The following is a 17,788-nucleotide window of genomic DNA, read 5'->3' on the forward strand; positions in this document are numbered from 1 at the left end:
TGGTAAGCGGAAGAAATGACGCTACCAAAACTAGGAAGAAAAGGTAGGTGGAAAAAGAGTAGGGAACTCAAAGAGAGTTCTGAAGTGACCGTCTGACTGGAAGGATTGACATCTCAAATTTTCACTCGTCAAAGTCTGGGTGAGTACAATGCTGGTTATTAATTGATATCACACTTTATTATTCGACCTTGTCTCAAAATTCGTTTAATTCTTATCCTATCTTCAAAATTCATATGACAGCTATTATAAATTTTAACGTAAGGCCTCAGCACCAGATTTGGGTAATATTCTAATCTGATATCTTTACTTTTATTTCTACAATCTAATTCATCCATCTTAACTAATTATTTGCTCTACCTAAAATTTAAATGGTTAAGTTTACTATGAGAAAACTCTTCAAATTGCCCCCATGCTAATATGGTTATTAATACATTGAGTTATGTGTGAATAAAATTGTATATGTCAACGTCCGGATTTGGGTCCAACATGTTGGCATATGTTAATAATGTAACTGGTACTGTTTTGGTTGAAAGTTTGACCACAAGTTGCTTTTTGACTTTCCTTTCTTCTGTTTTCTTTCTCCAAGTAACATCAATACCACCGATTACCATTTTTCTACTTATCCTTTGGTCTGATAAAACACTCTCTCCGATTCAGGCATTTTGAGTGTTCTGTACAACGACACTCCGTAAAATCTAAACACTTGCAAGCTGCTATATCAAATCGTTTATTGCCCTGCTTCTTCAATTCTTGTAATTTATTTCTTCTTTTATTCTCCCTCTTACTGCCAATTTTAAAAATATTTTCAGTTTCCTGTGGTGACTGTTGATCACTATTGATACACGGCCGAGCGAAACAACAGGAATTGAAACACGTTACCAAATGTCTTCCACCTTTTCTGCTACCTTCGTGGAAACCAAATTCTCTGTTGGTTCTTTACTTCCGCCCCCTTCAGCTGCTGACGATTAAATAAATAACATGCCATAACGTCTTCGTAAGTTGGAAACGTTCTCCAGTCGCGACCTTTGGCACTACGAAACATCTCTTGTGCTCTTGACGTATTCTACCTGGTTGATTTTGCCATCTTTCTTCTTTATAGCACAAAACAAAAATACCAGATACTAGGCTGTAATACATGGTAGATAATAAACACATCAGTAACTACAAACGCGCAAAACTAATCAAATCACTAACGTAGTAACACGGCTGCTAACCAGACACGTGCCCCGAGCACAATTACAACACACTAATAACAATCGTCAAGCTGCCAAACAGTTGCACAATACTTTAGCACTTGCACGAGCGTGCGCCCTGATTTCGTTTTGTACCCTCTTATCTCCACCCACCAAACTATTATACTAGTGACTTAATACAGCTAACAAGTTCATTATACCACAAAAAAAAACTGTTACTAAATAGCCAAAAAAAAAACTTATTTATGGCAAATTAGCAAAATGCTTATAGTTGATCACTTTTCGTCTAGTTATTCCCAAATTTCAGGGCCATTGCGCCCCGGCTGAAAATAATTTTAGTGAATTAAAAGTTCTTTTTGTTATGTACTGATACAGGATGCATCTTTTGCACTCTATCTACACTAAAACTTACAGTCTACTTCCAACGAAGATCTGCCAAATAATTACGTAGTAAATGGAAATTGATTTACAAAATCTCAAATTTAAGGCCCCTTGCGCCCCGGCTAAAAATTATTTCAGAGAGCCGAAATTTCCTATGGTAAAGTATTATGATATGATGCAACTTTTGCCCCCTATCCAAATTCGCATTTCGAAAAAAAAAATTGCATTGCAAAGCTTTAAGCAGAAAGAAACATTGTACAGTTTCGAGGGTCAAATGCAACAGCACAAATACAAATGAACAGCCTTCAGATCTACTGCTTCGGGTTGCAATGTAGCGCACTGTTAGTCGGAAAACCGTATCTGATAGTGATACACGAGTAAACACAGTGACTTTGCTCAAGTATGTGTGTCCAACACCAAAGCGCCACCTCGGGCAACTCAGCCTCATGAACTACATCTCCTCGCCCGCAAGAGTAGCAGTTCGACAGTAGCGCAGTTGTAAGACGTGCGTTCAGTGCACGTGCGATCTGGGGCCCGAGCCTCGAAAGATTCATTTTTTCCTTAATATTATAGTACTCTCTTCTCTATCCATTTCAATCCAATTTGCATATTTTGTAAGGATGCGCATGAGACAAGATTTGAGGCTGTCTCGTCTCGAAAATGTGCTGTAAAAGTGATGCCTCGACTCGAAAAATGTATTCTCCTCTATTGGAATAGCTATGTCTCGACTCGAATTTTGTCAGGAAAATTCTGTCTCGACTCGTCTCGTGCGCATCCCTAATGTTTTGTACTTGCAATACTGTTCCAGTGCGGTACGTGTATTGTGCGTTCATTACGAACTAGGCATACGTTGGTCTTCAGAATTGGTTGTGAAGACGGTGTGATCTCTACACGCGGTTACCTTTCAAACGAGGTACCACACGAGTTTAAAATTTTGGAGTTACGCTCCGTAACGCCCTTAGGCTAATTCTCCTTATCATCATAAAGTTGTTTTTTACATTCCTTGAAAGTTAGAAAAGGTTTCATGTTTCTATCTGCCTTGGTTTCTTCAGGAGAAGGGCCTTGGTGTTATTCGTGGAACGCACTGTATGTATTCACTTTCAATCTGTCCTATTTTATTTACGCTTATAGTGTTTAAAATAGGCATTTCTAGTCCCATGTTACTTAAGGCTTTATTATTATTACTATTTTCACCTCACTAACTTTTGGATATATTGAAATGCCGAGGTTTTTCCTGGAAAGATTTCGGTGTACGAATTTTGTCTCAGCGAGATTTTGTCCAAGAGGTTTTGAGCTGTGATGTTTTGACTAGATGAGGCTTTAGCTAGGTCAGATTTTTTTCCACGAGGATCTTGAACAGCGAAGTTTTGGTCACATGAGATTTTGGCCCGACATTTTGGACTCCAATGTTTGATATTTCGACGGCGAGAATTTGACCATATGCAAAAACTCAATGAAATTCTCGACCGGTAGTCTTCCTCAGAATCGTCCCTATGTAACTTTTTTTGTTGTTGTTTTTAAGTTGAGATCTTGCTAAATCATTGTTGATAATATCCATAGTGGGATTAAATTGTTGATAACCACTGATTACCCGATGAACCACTCCCTATATTCCTAATGAAAATTCAAATCGTTCCCACAATGCAACAAAAGTGACTCGGCAACACTACTGGCTAGTGTTGTAACTAACTGCATCGTCTGCTACTGGAAGTAGCTAAGTGTATCATTGGCTAATTCTATCAGACTCACACGCTCTGAATGATTTGATTCGTTCTTGCTTTTAGTAGTTCGTAGTACCCAACTACTACGCCACAGTCTTTACAGTTTCAGCGGGACAGTCTCCAGAGTTTCAGCGGGATGAGCAGCTGTAACCTCCTATACTATATTATTACTTTATGTTGATAATGTTGCTAGGGTTGAACAGTTGATAGCAGAAATAACGCTACGTACTACAGAGTCCGCCACAAAAATGTGTAACTGTTTGTCATGCTGTATCAGGATACTGGTTGTAGTATGTTTTTTTGCCCAATAGATGTCGACATTGTTTTCTGTTAAAATTATGTTGTAGTACGGTTTTCCTCTCAACAGATGGAGATACGGTCAGCACGGTTAGTGAGATAAGAAAATGGCAGAAGCACTCTTGATGTTCGAGCAGCATAAATACGTTTTGAAGTGTTTTATCAGGTTTGGGAATGCCATCGAAGTGCAGTGTCAGTGGAGAGAGAGGAGTTTGGTACTGAACCACCAACCCGCCTAACAATCAAACGCATTGTTGACAGGTTTGAGGCGCATGGAACGACAGCAGCTACAGCAGTCAAAGTATCAATGCAGACCGATACGCATGTCTCTGTAATCTTGTAGCGAAGGTTCTCGAGCGTTCTAAGCAAGGGTCAACATTTGAACATCTAATGTAAACATATACTTACTTGAAAGTTTGTAAGGTATGTTTGAACAATAATTAAATGTAATTAAGAAATATGAGATATGAAACAATGTATACATTTTTCTTTCTGATGGACTCTATATATTCCTTTTTGGTGCATTGCTAATTCTTCAGAGATGTAGTTTAAACGTGTTCGAAGCTATCGTACCAGTAGCTTTAGCAACTTTTTTCCTCCTTTCTTTCTTTAATAAACGTGCGATGACAATTTCCAGATCTTCATTGACATTTCACGCTGCATAAACGCTGTTCCTTCTAATTGAATTTCCATCCCTAAGTGACAGCGAATGTTTTGAGTCAACAAAATTTCTCCTGAAGCAGGAACACTTTCTCTCCTCTCTCTCTCTCTCTTTCTCTTTATTTCCTTTCCTCTTTTAATGTCTTCTTGTTTTCCCACATGGCCAAACAAAGTAAACGATTAAACGAAGAACAAAGTAATAATACTCAACACCTATCGTCGTTTGATACCAAGTCTCTAGGGAGCACTCACTTGCGAATCAATATTATTAAAAATGTAATATTATGCTTCTTAAAATGTCCTTATTATTTTTTTTTCTTTTATACATCTTTCATTGTATTCTAGAAATAAAAAAAACATAGTATTATAATATGAAAAGACCCCAAGAACAAAATCTGAAGCACCAATATTTAGCAAAATACGGATTGGTATAGTAAATATTTTGGTTTGATTAATTAAATTATTGACTGGAATTTAACTTCCATTTTTAGCTTGTAGGCTTTGTGCAGTGGCACATCCACGGGAGTCCGCCGGATATGAACGCTCCCCCCCCAACGGAATATACATTTCTACACTGTCTCCATAAACCTGTACTTGCTTAACAGGAAAATGACTGATGTAGCATGAACATTTGATCTTCTGTTCGTTCATCTGTAGTTTTTCCCTTATAAAAAAATCTACGTTCTACACTTTTTTCTAAAAATTTACGTGGAAGTGTTTTACAATTTTGTCGTCTTCTCAGGTGCGAAATAATGTTCGTTTAGTACTATATATAGGCGTAGTGGCTTGTAGTATTGAATCTCCCTTCAAAGTTTGAACCACTGCAAAAAAAAATTTGTGTGGTGCGTGCCTGGCTATGTGAGATCATGAACTACCAGGTACCCATAGAAAATGTGGGTTGTCAGCACATACACACACACACAAAAAAAAACATGAGTTTCTTTTCCACTTAACAAATTGCTAAATATTTTGTTATAATTATTAGTATGAATAAAAAATAATAACTTCGTCAACTTCATGTTTTCTTTCACTGGGGATCTAATTCTATTAATATATGATACTATATTCCTATGCTCTTCTATATAACAATTCAGTATTTTGTTTTAAAAATTGTAACACTGGCATGAATTCAAAACGTTTCTGCGTAATAGATTCTGGTAGCATAGCAGATATAGCAGATACTTCATACTGCAAGCACTAGAAAAGACAGATTTGAGTTTATCTTATAAAATTCTACATACAATGTTATTAATATGTAACAACAACAAAAAATGTCCAAAAATGAGCCATACAGGCAAACCAATCGATTGGACGTACCAAGCTGAACAAATTGACAAACGTACTGAAAGTGCAAAAGAATCATGCGTATCTTCGACAAAATGAAGAACGTTCTTTGTTAACCTAAAAGATTGATGGTATATGAGAACCATATTACTTGCTAAGGTGAAGCTGATATTGAAATGTACCCACATTATGACATTAACACGTTTACAATACACAGTACTAGTAATCATGTGTAAAAGTGAATATGGAAAGGTACACTGAGAAAAAAAAGGACTAGGATTTCCGTGTGGATACATCGTATTTACGCGTGTGCGCTCCTTAAGTAATGCAATTTCATGTATAAAAGTACAACAGTTGGGAACACCATACCAAGTCTAGATTTCGTGTTAAAAACATCTTTCCTCTCTTTCCTTTTCACAGAATGATATGACGTCTTACTACTCTCGTAAGGTAGGGACTCGCAGATTTAGAAAGAACTAAGAGGGGACAGTCGTAGGAAGGTGGTTACAGCATTACATACGTACGTTACCACCGTCGGAATGGGTATGGCGTTAATTCTAGATTTGAAATGGAAGTCCCACAATACAAAATTTTCGCTGGGCGGTGATATAGATCGTACTACAGATGAAAGAACATTACTTAATGTGGTGACGCGCGTAACCCAGTAAAAACAGCATTTACACGCCGACTGAATTGTGCACTTTTCTCCGTGTACGGGGACGCATATCACGCTGTCCTCCTTGCCTATCTTCGCCCATTATAATTTTTTAGGAACTGGAGGGGACGCCATAGATATTTTTTGAATTGCGGAGACGACGTTCCCCGCGTTCTTCCTTCCTTTTACATCTGCTAGTAATGAGACATATAATCTAAAAGCATAATTAACTCTTAAATTTTAATCTCAGTTTAACTAAATGATTGTCCAAAGATAAGACATGTGTTAGTCGATAGAACATATCAGATTGACAAAATAACATATTTGTGGTTGAATTCTTATGCATAGTTTTCAAGACATTCAAAAAATGTAACTTTTGTGGGGCTAAAATGTATGTCCTTTGTTGCCAATAACAACTGACTTTTTTTCAAATGGAAAGTGTTATTTAAATGTATGTATTGTATACGTAGCTGTTTACACTGTTAAGTAACAAACTATCTATTGTTGTTTGTATAGTGGATAATATTTAGGTTAAAGAAATTTAAATTTAAGAATTAATTTTAGGCTATACTTCAATAACAATACTATGTACTGTCATTCTGCTAGGATTGTAACGAAAACTTCAATGAGGATGTACTTCAGTATGAGTTTCACCTTAAAAACTGGTCTGATTCTAGTACATCAATTTTAGATTTACAAATTAACTAGTTTTTCATTTTCTCGTAAACTACGCATGAACATTTATATTTATCTATATACTTTTGTTCAGCTCAAAAATCCATCAATTGATTTACCAGTATCTCTATGTTTAGACATTTTTTTCTTCCCGTTAAGAGATAATAAAATTGTAGAGATTTCACGTCATAGTTAAAAGTTATAGTAGCAACTTTTTGGTTGTATTATGAACAATTTCTTGAAAATACGTTCATTAGTTGAAATGACCTTTAGAACATGCCTACCTATAGCCGGGTTCCTAACACACCATTAAAGAACGTATCCTAAAGGAGATAGGAGGTATCAGTGGCGTATTTACGATTTTGTTTCGGGGAGGGCTTTGCTAACTTTCGGGGGGGGGACTTTGCCTGAAAATGTGAAAATTCTGCAAGATATTTCATATACTTTACTATACTAAGTAAGATTTCGGGGGGGCTTAAGCCCGGAAGCCCCCTTCCCTAAATACGCCACTGCGAGGTATTAAACTGCATGTCGAAAGTAGAGTATTTTACATTTATTATCATTACACTTTCATTGAAATGCGTATCCTAAGGGGCGAGTGGGTTCTAATATTTTCAATAAATCTACTCTTCTTGTGCTAAAGTCGAGCATTTCAGTTAGTATAGCCTATTATTAACATTAAAAGGACATTCTCTGTTATACTATAATGGTAAATGAGCTGACGCAATTGCATAGAAGTTTTGAACATACTTAGTATTTACTTCGGACTGTTTGTGTCATTTCACTTTATTAAACTACGTCTCCTGCCCCCCCCCCTCATGTCCATGATGCACCCCTCTCAATTGCCTATCCGTAGGTGTTCTTCCATGAAAAAAAAATCTTTTCGATTAATTTTTACACCCTCTCAAACATATTTATATAGATTTTTAACCCTCCCCCCAAATATTTCAATGACGCAGTTTGCGTCATAGCCCCTTCCCTTGTGGGCACCCCTGCCTAAGAAAGAGAGGGAGCTTTTAATGTATGCCAAAAGAAAGAGTATTTCACGAGTTTCTCATGTTAAGAGCCTGGCTTACTAAAAATAATACGAAATTTACCAACATTCTTTTGCTTGATTATTCATCAGTGAAAGGAGATAATGAAATGCAAGTTATCACAATCATAGATAATGCTATTCTACAACAAAAAATATGAACCTGAAGAATGTTCAGTGTTGCAATCCATAGAAATTACGGTGTTGCCAGAAAAACAATTTCCCTAAAATCTAAGTTAAGACACCGAGTAGAGGAACAAACTCAACTACATTTGATTACGTATAATATTGTTTTGGTTTCTTGTGAACTACTTTTTAATTAACATTATTATTTAGTTTTTATAACTGTATATTAAAACTATTTTGTTTATTACGAACTAAATACAACTATTATTTAAAAAGTAGTTCACAGGAAACCAAAACAATATGATACGTAACCAAATGCAGTTGAGTTTGTTCCTCTACTCGCTGCCTTAACTTAGATTTTTAGGGAAATTGTTTTTCTGGCAACACTGTAATTTCTATGGATGGCAACACTGAACATTCTTCAGGTTCATATTTTCTGTTGTAGAATAGCATTACTTATGATTGTGGTGACTTGCATTTCATTATCTCCTTTCACTGATGAATAAACAAGCAAAAGAAAAATGGTAAATTTCGTATAATTTCTAGTAAGGCAGGCTCTTAAGGAGGTGAAACTTAATACCGTATATGACATCCTTAGGAGGGGACGTAACATGAAGCGTACCCCGAACATTTTCGAAAGTTTCGCTTTTAAGGGCAACAAGATGTGCAATTTTCATTTTTTCTTCAATATAAATACCGTACGTGACATCGAAGTTGGCTGTCTCATCATCACGGCAAAATGGGTGATACGTTTGAAATGAATTGTTGAATATAGATGGTACTCGACTTGGGCCAGATTTTAATCATTTCACTTTTAGTAAGTAGCATATTGTAAGGGGGAGAGTGGCTTCAAAATTAATGCCAAAAATAGGATATTACAAGAATCCCTTAAGTTAGATGAAATTGAACTCGATGTATAAGCCCATTATTAAAATAAGTGAATACTTACTACAGCCTTTCTGAAAAATTTCGCAATTGAGGGCTGGAAGGGAGTATTTTGCATAACTTGTTTTTCCACATTCAAATTTGGATTATATATATCATCGAGGAAACGCCTGAAGCACTTAAACTTAAGTTTTGAACAGAGCATTATTCTCGAGTCGGCTATTTATCCTTCACTTTTATTAAATTGAGTGTCCTGAGGGAAGAAAGGGTTCAAAATGAACGGGAAAAATAGAATATCTCACTTTCCTCCACGTTAGGAAGATGAAACTCATTATTAAAAGTAAGTTGACACATGTCCTAGCATTTTCGAATGGGGAAGTGAACAATTTCTGTTTTAATTTCCTGTTTTGTATTCATAAAATGGCCAGAGTGAGGAAATTAACACTTGAGTCAACTTGAGCTGTTATCATTTCACTTCCATTAAAGTGCATATAGTAAGGGGGTGAAAAGATTTAAATATATCTTTTAATTATTTTCCGTAAAAATACCATTTTCTTGCAAAGAATGGCGTTTCAGCCAGTAAAATATAATGACAAAACATTATCCAAAGTTCTTAACACAAAAAAAAATCAAAGAAGATGCTTTAATTGACGTTTTTGAAGAAATATTTTGAAATTACTTTGTTCTGAATAAGGCTCTCAGAACATTAGAATGAACCCCAGAGACATAATCGGCTATGTCTTTGACATGAGCTGAGTCATTTTGCGAAAGTTCAACATCAAAGTTGAGAAATTGAGTACGACAACAACAACAACAAAAAAAAAAAAAAAAAAAAAAAAACCTGCTACCTGTTGTAATAATCCACTGCTTGCCTTTGCTTGCAAGCATTTCCCTACAAAGCAGCATTGCAGTATAATTTAATAATAAAATATGTTTAGAGTCCAATTCTTGTCTAAATTGTTCGTTGTTCATACTTAGTGTTCTAATCAGAACGATACATAGACTTCAGTTTAGACTGTAATACAAGAAATAATCTAATGTGTTGGGTACGAAATGCTTCAGAAATTATGTATATACATTCCGCAAAGAAGAAAACAAATAATTAAAACATTTAAAATCGACATAATACGTATTGGAGTGATTTACAGTTCGAGGCAAGATGGCGTCGGGATAGAAAGAACTGTCTCGAGCTACAGTTTAATACTTTTGTTTTGTTTAATTCTAGTTCTTTAAAAAGAAATTGTTTATTTTGCATACAAATTTTAATAAGTGTGTACATTTCTGGCGTCACTACTTTTCATATTCACAATAATTTAATTGTATACACCATATTGTTTAACAGAGGTGATTACGGCGTGTGTTTCTGTTTTTCGTAGAATTCTGTTTCAGAGAAAGGGGTTCAAAGTGGTTTTTCACGCTCCGCGTTGCCATGTTTTGAAGAACAGAAAAATAATCTAATGAGTGTGTTCCTGTTTCGCAAAATCAGAGATTTGTTTTTTTTTTTTTACATAACTTTGTGGAAAGCCTGTATTGTACCAGAATATGAAACAAATTATTTCATAAATTATTGAGAAAGTCAGGATGGCTGGTATATCAGCATATTTCTGTAAAGTGAAAGGGAATTTCTGTAAAGTGAAAGGAACTAAAAGATAGTGATGGATGAAACATTTAAATTTTTTCCATTCTATTTTCATTCTATTTTCATAGTTACATACATTGCATGGAAAGTATTTCGGACGTTTTTCCCAGTCCTCTTCTGGTTATTGCAAAGCAAAACTCTGTCATGGTACACACCCTTGCTTCAGCAAGTCAAAAAAAAAAAAAAAAAAAAAAACTGAAGATTGATGATTCCGGTTTCGGTTGCAAGAACTTACGACTGAATTTGAGCAAGCGTCAATGAACGCTGCAAGAGAAATATTCCTGCAATCGACATTATACATATGTTTTATTTTACCTAATCTATATGGAGAAAGATACAATATATAGGGTTGGTTCTACTTTACGAGGCTGATAATGATATGAGGAAATAGGTTAGGAGAACAGATGCACTTCCACTCGTTACTCTTGCAGACATTGCTTATGCATTTTCATATATACAAGACGATGTACCCGACATCCCGGAGGCACAGATTTTCGTAGACTACTTGGCGGATATCTATTTTGACGAACTGAATTCAATCTTCCACCTGTAAATACAGTAATATTTTGGAAGTTTACTTTTTTATTGGATTATTTGACTCTTTACGTTGTGCTAATTATATTTTTATTAATATTTCATGGCAATAAGAAACAAATTTGATAATAACAGCAAAAAAAAAAAAAAAGCACGAACAGTGCCAAGGTTTAGCATTTCAACTTTAATAGGAAGTAGACATAAATCATCCCTGTATATACAGATTCATTCTACTTTTGAAGAAGAGCAGCTCAAGAATGCGGCTGTTGGAAGCAGGCAATTTAACTTTGCTGAGAAGATTGTGGAGACTTTTAGACAGTCGTAATCCAGTTCTTAAGAGTAGGTTTAGATGTAGTTGGCCTTATTCCGTACTTTAATGCAGTATCTCAATGCATTCATTTGGATAGTTGAAATTATACTCCACTGAATATTAAGAGTCTCACCTGTATACTAAATATATTAAGATTCATGGCATTATTGTTCAATGCAAACGATTCTTTTTTATTTATATGCCTCCGTGTTTGTAATTTGTTCTTGTTGCAGTAAATCACGATTGCATTTGCGCGACAATGCTCTACTGCGAACTACACCTCTTTAGATTTATGTTGGTGTTTTCTTGCTTTCGTCAAATATTTCTCATATTGAGGTGCTACCACTACTTTTCATGCGATTCTGCGAAACAGGAATGTGTAAACTTGGCAACGTTGCACACTGGTCATGTATTCTGCGAAACAGGAAGTAACTGGTTTCGGGCTGTATGCCTGCGCCATTTTAATTGCGGCTTAGTTTGTAACCACGACAATTTAAATGCAAACTAATTTTGTTTAATATAATTTTACTACTTTATAACAATTTATAGTGCAGTAGTCAACATGGCTAATGGCTGCAACACTCCTTTTATAAAAACCACAAAGTGGTTTTGAAAATAAGAATGAGAGTAATACACAAAAGAAAGATTATTGTTTAAATGTAATTCGTCTCTCTTTAGAAGATTTAACCTAGTTGTAGATAAGAAGAAACTTTTTTTTTTTTTTTTTTTTGTAGAAATCTTGACTACGAAGATTAACGTTCAAGGGTAAGAAAGGGATGAAAAAGCACTTTTCGTTAACAAGGTAACTTCTAAATGATAAATGCTTAAGTTATTGATTTTGTTGTCGGAAATGGTGAATATGGAAAAGGATCTTTAAGCTAATCAGCTAAGGCGTAATCCTTCCTTTTCCTTATGCATCCACCGTTCCACGAAATCTCAATATGTAGTTTAAAAACAGCACCTCTGAGGTTCTTTCGGCTTGAAAACAAAATTCTGAATACATCGTTAGAACAAGTAAATTGCTGTTTTTTTTAAACTAACTTAAATTAGTATTTTTCTGGTTCGACAACTAACACAATTTCTATTTTCTTATATGTACATTTTTGTTGATTGTGATACAAATTGAGAACTGATATGTATTGACATTACATAAGCAAATAGATAAACATGTTGATCTCTCTTACTTATGGCTGATATACATGCTAATCTTCCTTGTTAAACTATGTAGGGGAAGGTGGGGCTAGTTGCAACATTTTTCAGATTTGTTTTTTTTTTTTCTTTTTTTTTTACTCAGAAACTATTACAGATACAAAAACTATATTGAGTGGACTAAAAGGTACATGCCTTAGCTACATACAAAAAAAATAGAAGTGCAAAACATCGAACGGTAGATTTGATAGCATCAACTGTTTGAATTAAGTCCGACTGTTGACACTTGCCCCACCCATGGGGTAAATTACAACGCCATCAGGGGTAAGTTGCAACAATCGGACTTGGTTCGAAAACTTAATGCTATCAAATCTACAATTTCAACATCGTTTAACTCACTGTCACTATGACAGTCAATACTATCAAATCTACAGTTTCAACATCGCTTCACTCACTTTCACTGTGGCAGTCAATGTCTTTACAATCTATACAGATGTAGTACGGATTTCTCTTGGCACACGACCAATGAGACCATTCTAACAACGTAAACACTCTACCCAGTATTCTGCATCCTGTTCTTCGTACGGTTCTTCACAAACCAAACAGATACAATCTCTAAATTTTTCTTAGCTACTGATTTTACCTTTCCGCCTTTATTAGACGCTTCTTTTCCATTTCCATAGCACTTTTTTTTTCCTGGAGTGTCTGTAAGAATAACACACCTGTTCCTTTTTCGAGCTGTCAATTTTCGAGGTCCAGCTTTGGTATAGGGTCGCACACGTTCAGGAGAAAAGTCAGGTTTGTCTGGAAAACCACTTGGCCCTGGTATTTGATCATCTGAAAGAATCTGCACTGTCTTGTTAGATTCATTTACAGGTGATCCATGAAGCTCACTTTGACCTGCAATCTGAAGTTCTAACTGAGGAGATGAAAGAAACGCCTACAACATAACTCTGCAACCAATAAATCATTGCTGTTGTCCGACTGCAGATTGCCATTAGGATGAAGCGAAGTCTGCTTCCTGAAACTTATCGCGATTGAATGGAAATATGCCTGTTCGAGCGAATCCAGACGTTATGTTGGTAGGCTGTATTAATTATGCTTGGTAAATCGTAAATTGTTAGCGTCTTGCCGGGATGTGTCTTAAGCCAATCATCGATTGCTCTGGAGTACATTTGTTTGAATGAACCAAACACGAAAACGTCCAACGGCTGTAATCGATAGGAACAGTGTGGAGGAAAGGACAAGGGAGTAATATAATTGTCTTTACATAAATTCAGGACTTCACAGCTCAGATGAGAAGGGTGGTTATCAAGAAACAATAGCACAGGACTGTTTTCGGTAGGCTTTAGATGAAAAACGAAGTGGTGAATAAACTCAATAAAGGATTCTTCATTCATCCAATCGGAGCCAGTTGCTGTTCCAATGCAGCCAACCGGACCATCTCGAATAAAATATTCTCGAAAGTTTTTGCGTGGCAATAACACCATTGGAGGAATAAATGTTCCTAGAGCATTTACGGCGACTGTAACTGTAACCAATTCACCTCTTTCAGCACTACTTACCATACCAACCTGTTTTGCCCCTTTAGCAACTACCACTCTCTTTGGTTTCATAACTGTTGTAACCCCTGTCTCATCCAAATTCCAAATTGTTGACGCCGAATAATGGTGACGCGAATAAACTTCAGATACATTGTTAAAAAAAATATTAACATTGTCTTTGTTCAAGTTGGTCATCCTAGGACGAGAAGTTGGCTTAGGGAGACGCACGGAAAGGTCTTTATTTTATTTTTTTTAGGAGTCCTCTAAACAACTCAATTTCAGCAATTTCGTTTTCATTCCATGAAGCAGGGGACTTCATTCCAAACTTAACTGCATATAAATGAGCTAGTTTGCGTACCTCGAGAGGTATTAATATAAACATTATATCAGAAGAGCGTTTCAAGTAAGTTTTTTTAAGGTTTCTTCCTGTTCAGGTAAAAATACCTGCCATGGTTTCGCATAACCACAGCTTACCTTTTGTTTCTCACCATTGTTATTTACTTTTACCTTCTTTTTCAAATATATGGATAATGTTGAATAATGCACTTTAAAATCTGCAGCCATCAGCCTTAAACTTATGACTTTTTCTCCTTTATGTTCTAAAACAAAGCTAACGTCCAATGGCATGGTTCCTTTGTTGGTCTTCCTCCTATACATACAAAATGTAACCTACCTTCAGTCATAAAACAGAAATTCTGCAAATGACCTATCCCCTCAATAATGGTGGCTCAAATCTTACCCTGCTCCTTAATTGTCCTATTCTGTATCGATGGTATCGAGACGAGACTGGGCTCTGTCTTGGTCTCTTCTCGATTTAGAAAAGCCCGTCTCTTTCTGGAATTTGAGACGAGATCGATACTACTCTCGGTCTCGGGACCATCCCTATTATCCTGAGAACTTTTGTAAATTAGATTCTTAAACTCGTGTTTTAACGATACTCTTACAAAATGAAATAGAATTCCCTCAATTTTTGATTCCTTCCCCCAACATTTTTCTGAATGCCAAACTTACGCAGTGGGCCTGCATAAAAGTATCAATAAAATTCATGTATGTATATATATTTTTACTTTTCATTGATTTACAATTATTTATTAAAACGTAAGTTAATTTTCCTTATTTAAATATTTAGGCCTACTTGTAGCATTTACTACTACTACTACTACTACTACTACTACTACTACTACTACTAATAATAATAATAATAATAATAATAATAATAATAATAATAATAATAATAATAACAATCATAATGCTCTTTGTTTTATAACCACAACAATTGTGCATGAAACAGTGTTTAACTGGCAAAAATATCTTTTTCAATATCATGGGGCATGTTGCAACAGGTGTTACAAGTTAAACCACCGACACGTTTGCATACAAAAGCTTTCCTCGCCACCAAATCGCAGGTAACACGGGAACAGCAATATAATGTAATTATATTTCAATTGTGATATATTTGAGTACTACATGCTACTTGCTGTTGTTGGATATGTGTAAGGTGTAGTAGAGAAAGATAAAAGTTTAAAAAAATTACTTACCTCTACAAAAAAACAAACTTTCGCCCGCTACGTCTACAACACCTTTCGATCTTCGTTGTTGAACTCATCACGAGAGACCACTTCCATTTCATGTTCAAACACGCCACTGTGCAATAGGGTGCATCGAATTTCCACTTTTTTTGAAATCAGCTTACCCTTAGTGATATTTTTTTGCGAAATGGCCTCCATATAACGTGTAAAAAATTGCAAGTCAATTGGTCAATATCTTTAGGTGCCACCAACGGCCAAAAGTTTTAAAAGTTTGTTAAAAAATAAATGTTATTTTAAAAATGTAAAATATCTAGTTTTATGAAATATGGTTATCCTATGTGGTTTTGTTTCTGTAAAAGGACAATATTTTACGTGAAAAAAATTTCAGCTTGATGAGTCAAGTCATTCAGGTGCCACCTTTGGCTTAAAATATGGACAAATGTGTCCCTACTTTTTCATTTTTTAAAATTAAGTTGTATTGTTTGTGATTTATCTGGATTGTTAATTAGATAAGAAAGATTTTGTTTTACATCTGCAGCTATTTGCTTATTTCCAAACGTTAATGATGGAAATAACCCAGAACTCACCATGAGGAGGTGGCTGTAGTTCGAGTTCCGCCCACCCGTATATACTAATATTGCATATGGTAGTGCAAGTCATATTGTTACTCTTTTACCTCAAACTGTTTCTCTTTTCTTTTTTGTATTACCTTCTGGTATGTTTTTTCTTGATTGTAGTGTTGATAGGACAAATCTATGTCGTGCTTCTTGCCCACATACCGTTGATGCCGCTTCTGTCCCCAACTTCACCATTCTTTCTACCGCGCGAGTGTGACAAGGTAAGGATGTAATATATTCATTAGCCATTGGAGCCGTCTTTACATTTTCTCTTAGCTTCTGCACGCTCAAGTGTTTTGTCAGTGGTGGCTCCGTCAGCGTCATGTTGACCAATTAATCATATCACCAATTAATCATCATACACACGAATGAGCTCCCATTTCGACATTTGATTGAATTTATAGACGTCAAGTCTACTGGACCAAATACATTTAAAGGACCAATAGGATCGGCACTTCCAATCTGCGAAGAGTTGTCACTCCAGATTTTTCAGCCCGTTACAGTAGACTGGGATCTCAACTTCACTGAGGATTCATTAAACACGGATCAAAAGTATGTGCTGAATATCTGCCAAGCGGTTTCTTCAGAAGAATGGCCCATTGAGTTAGCTCACATGAAGCCTGGTAAAATTCATCAAGCCAGATGGGTAATTACAGCAAATAGAGTCTTAAGTTTGTGTGTAGGAACAAAAGAACCCACGAATGAACTTAAAACCATCGTCCAGTACATCATGATGGTCTACGCGCCACTCTGGTTTGCTGTGATCCGTAATACATCGTGTGCAGAAGAAGCTCGTCATTTGTGGCAACTCATCACGACTTCTCGCCACATGGAAGCGAAATACAGAAAAATAATTGATCCAGTGTCCGTATAAATGCGTGGTACGGTCATCCTGAGAACCTACTTCTATCAATGTTGACTGACCAACATGCTAACGTACGAGAGCTCAGCTGGAGGCGAGTCCTAAAAGCAAGACAAACGACCCAATCTGGTGATCGCGTACCGGTACGAGAATTCGTTATCCCTGAAATCAACTTAGAAGCGACAAACTATGTTGATATGATTAATTGGTCAACATGACGCTGACGGAGCCACCACTGACAAAACACTTGAGCGTGCAGAAGCTAAGATAAAATGTAAAGACGGCTCCAATGGCTAATGAATATATTACATCCTTACCTTGTCACACTCGCGCGGTAGAAAGAATGGTGAAGTTGTTGACAGAAGCGGCATCAACGGTATGTGGGCAAGAAGCACGTCATAGATTTGTCCTATCAACACTACAATCAAGAAAAAACATACCAGAATGTAATACAAAAAAGAAAAGAGAAACAGTTTGAGGTAAAAGAGTAACAATATGACTTGCACTACCATATGCAACATTAGTATATACGGGTAAGCGGAACTCGAACTACAGCCACCTCCTCATGGTGAGTTCTGGGTTATTTCCATCATTAACGTTTGGAAATAAGCAAATAGCTGCAGATGTAAAACAAAATCTTTCTTATCTAATTAACAATCCAGATGAATCACAAACAATGCAACTTAATTTTAAA

At 36.0% G+C, this 17,788-nt stretch overlaps 1 protein-coding gene across 1 annotated transcript; it reads right to left on the bottom strand.

Moving 5' to 3' along the window:
* Positions 1-13,570: 13,570 nt before the first annotated feature.
* On the bottom strand, positions 13,571-14,281 carry LOC145665147 (uncharacterized). Its single transcript, XM_081732427.1, has one exon. It carries the CDS (start codon positions 14,279-14,281, stop codon positions 13,571-13,573), a length of 711 nt encoding a protein of 236 aa, XP_081588553.1.
* Positions 14,282-17,788: the final 3,507 nt, after the last annotated feature.

This window comes from Thermobia domestica, chromosome 11, assembly GCF_964235325.1.
Source record: "Thermobia domestica chromosome 11, izTheDome1.hap1.1, whole genome shotgun sequence".
Classification (NCBI taxonomy): Eukaryota; Metazoa; Arthropoda; class Insecta; order Zygentoma; family Lepismatidae; genus Thermobia; species Thermobia domestica.

Bases quoted from the DNA above. Each gene is read 5' to 3' on its own strand.
- LOC145665147 (XM_081732427.1), bottom strand. From the start codon at position 14,281: ATGACCAACTTGAACAAAGACAATGTTAATATTTTTTTTAACAATGTA.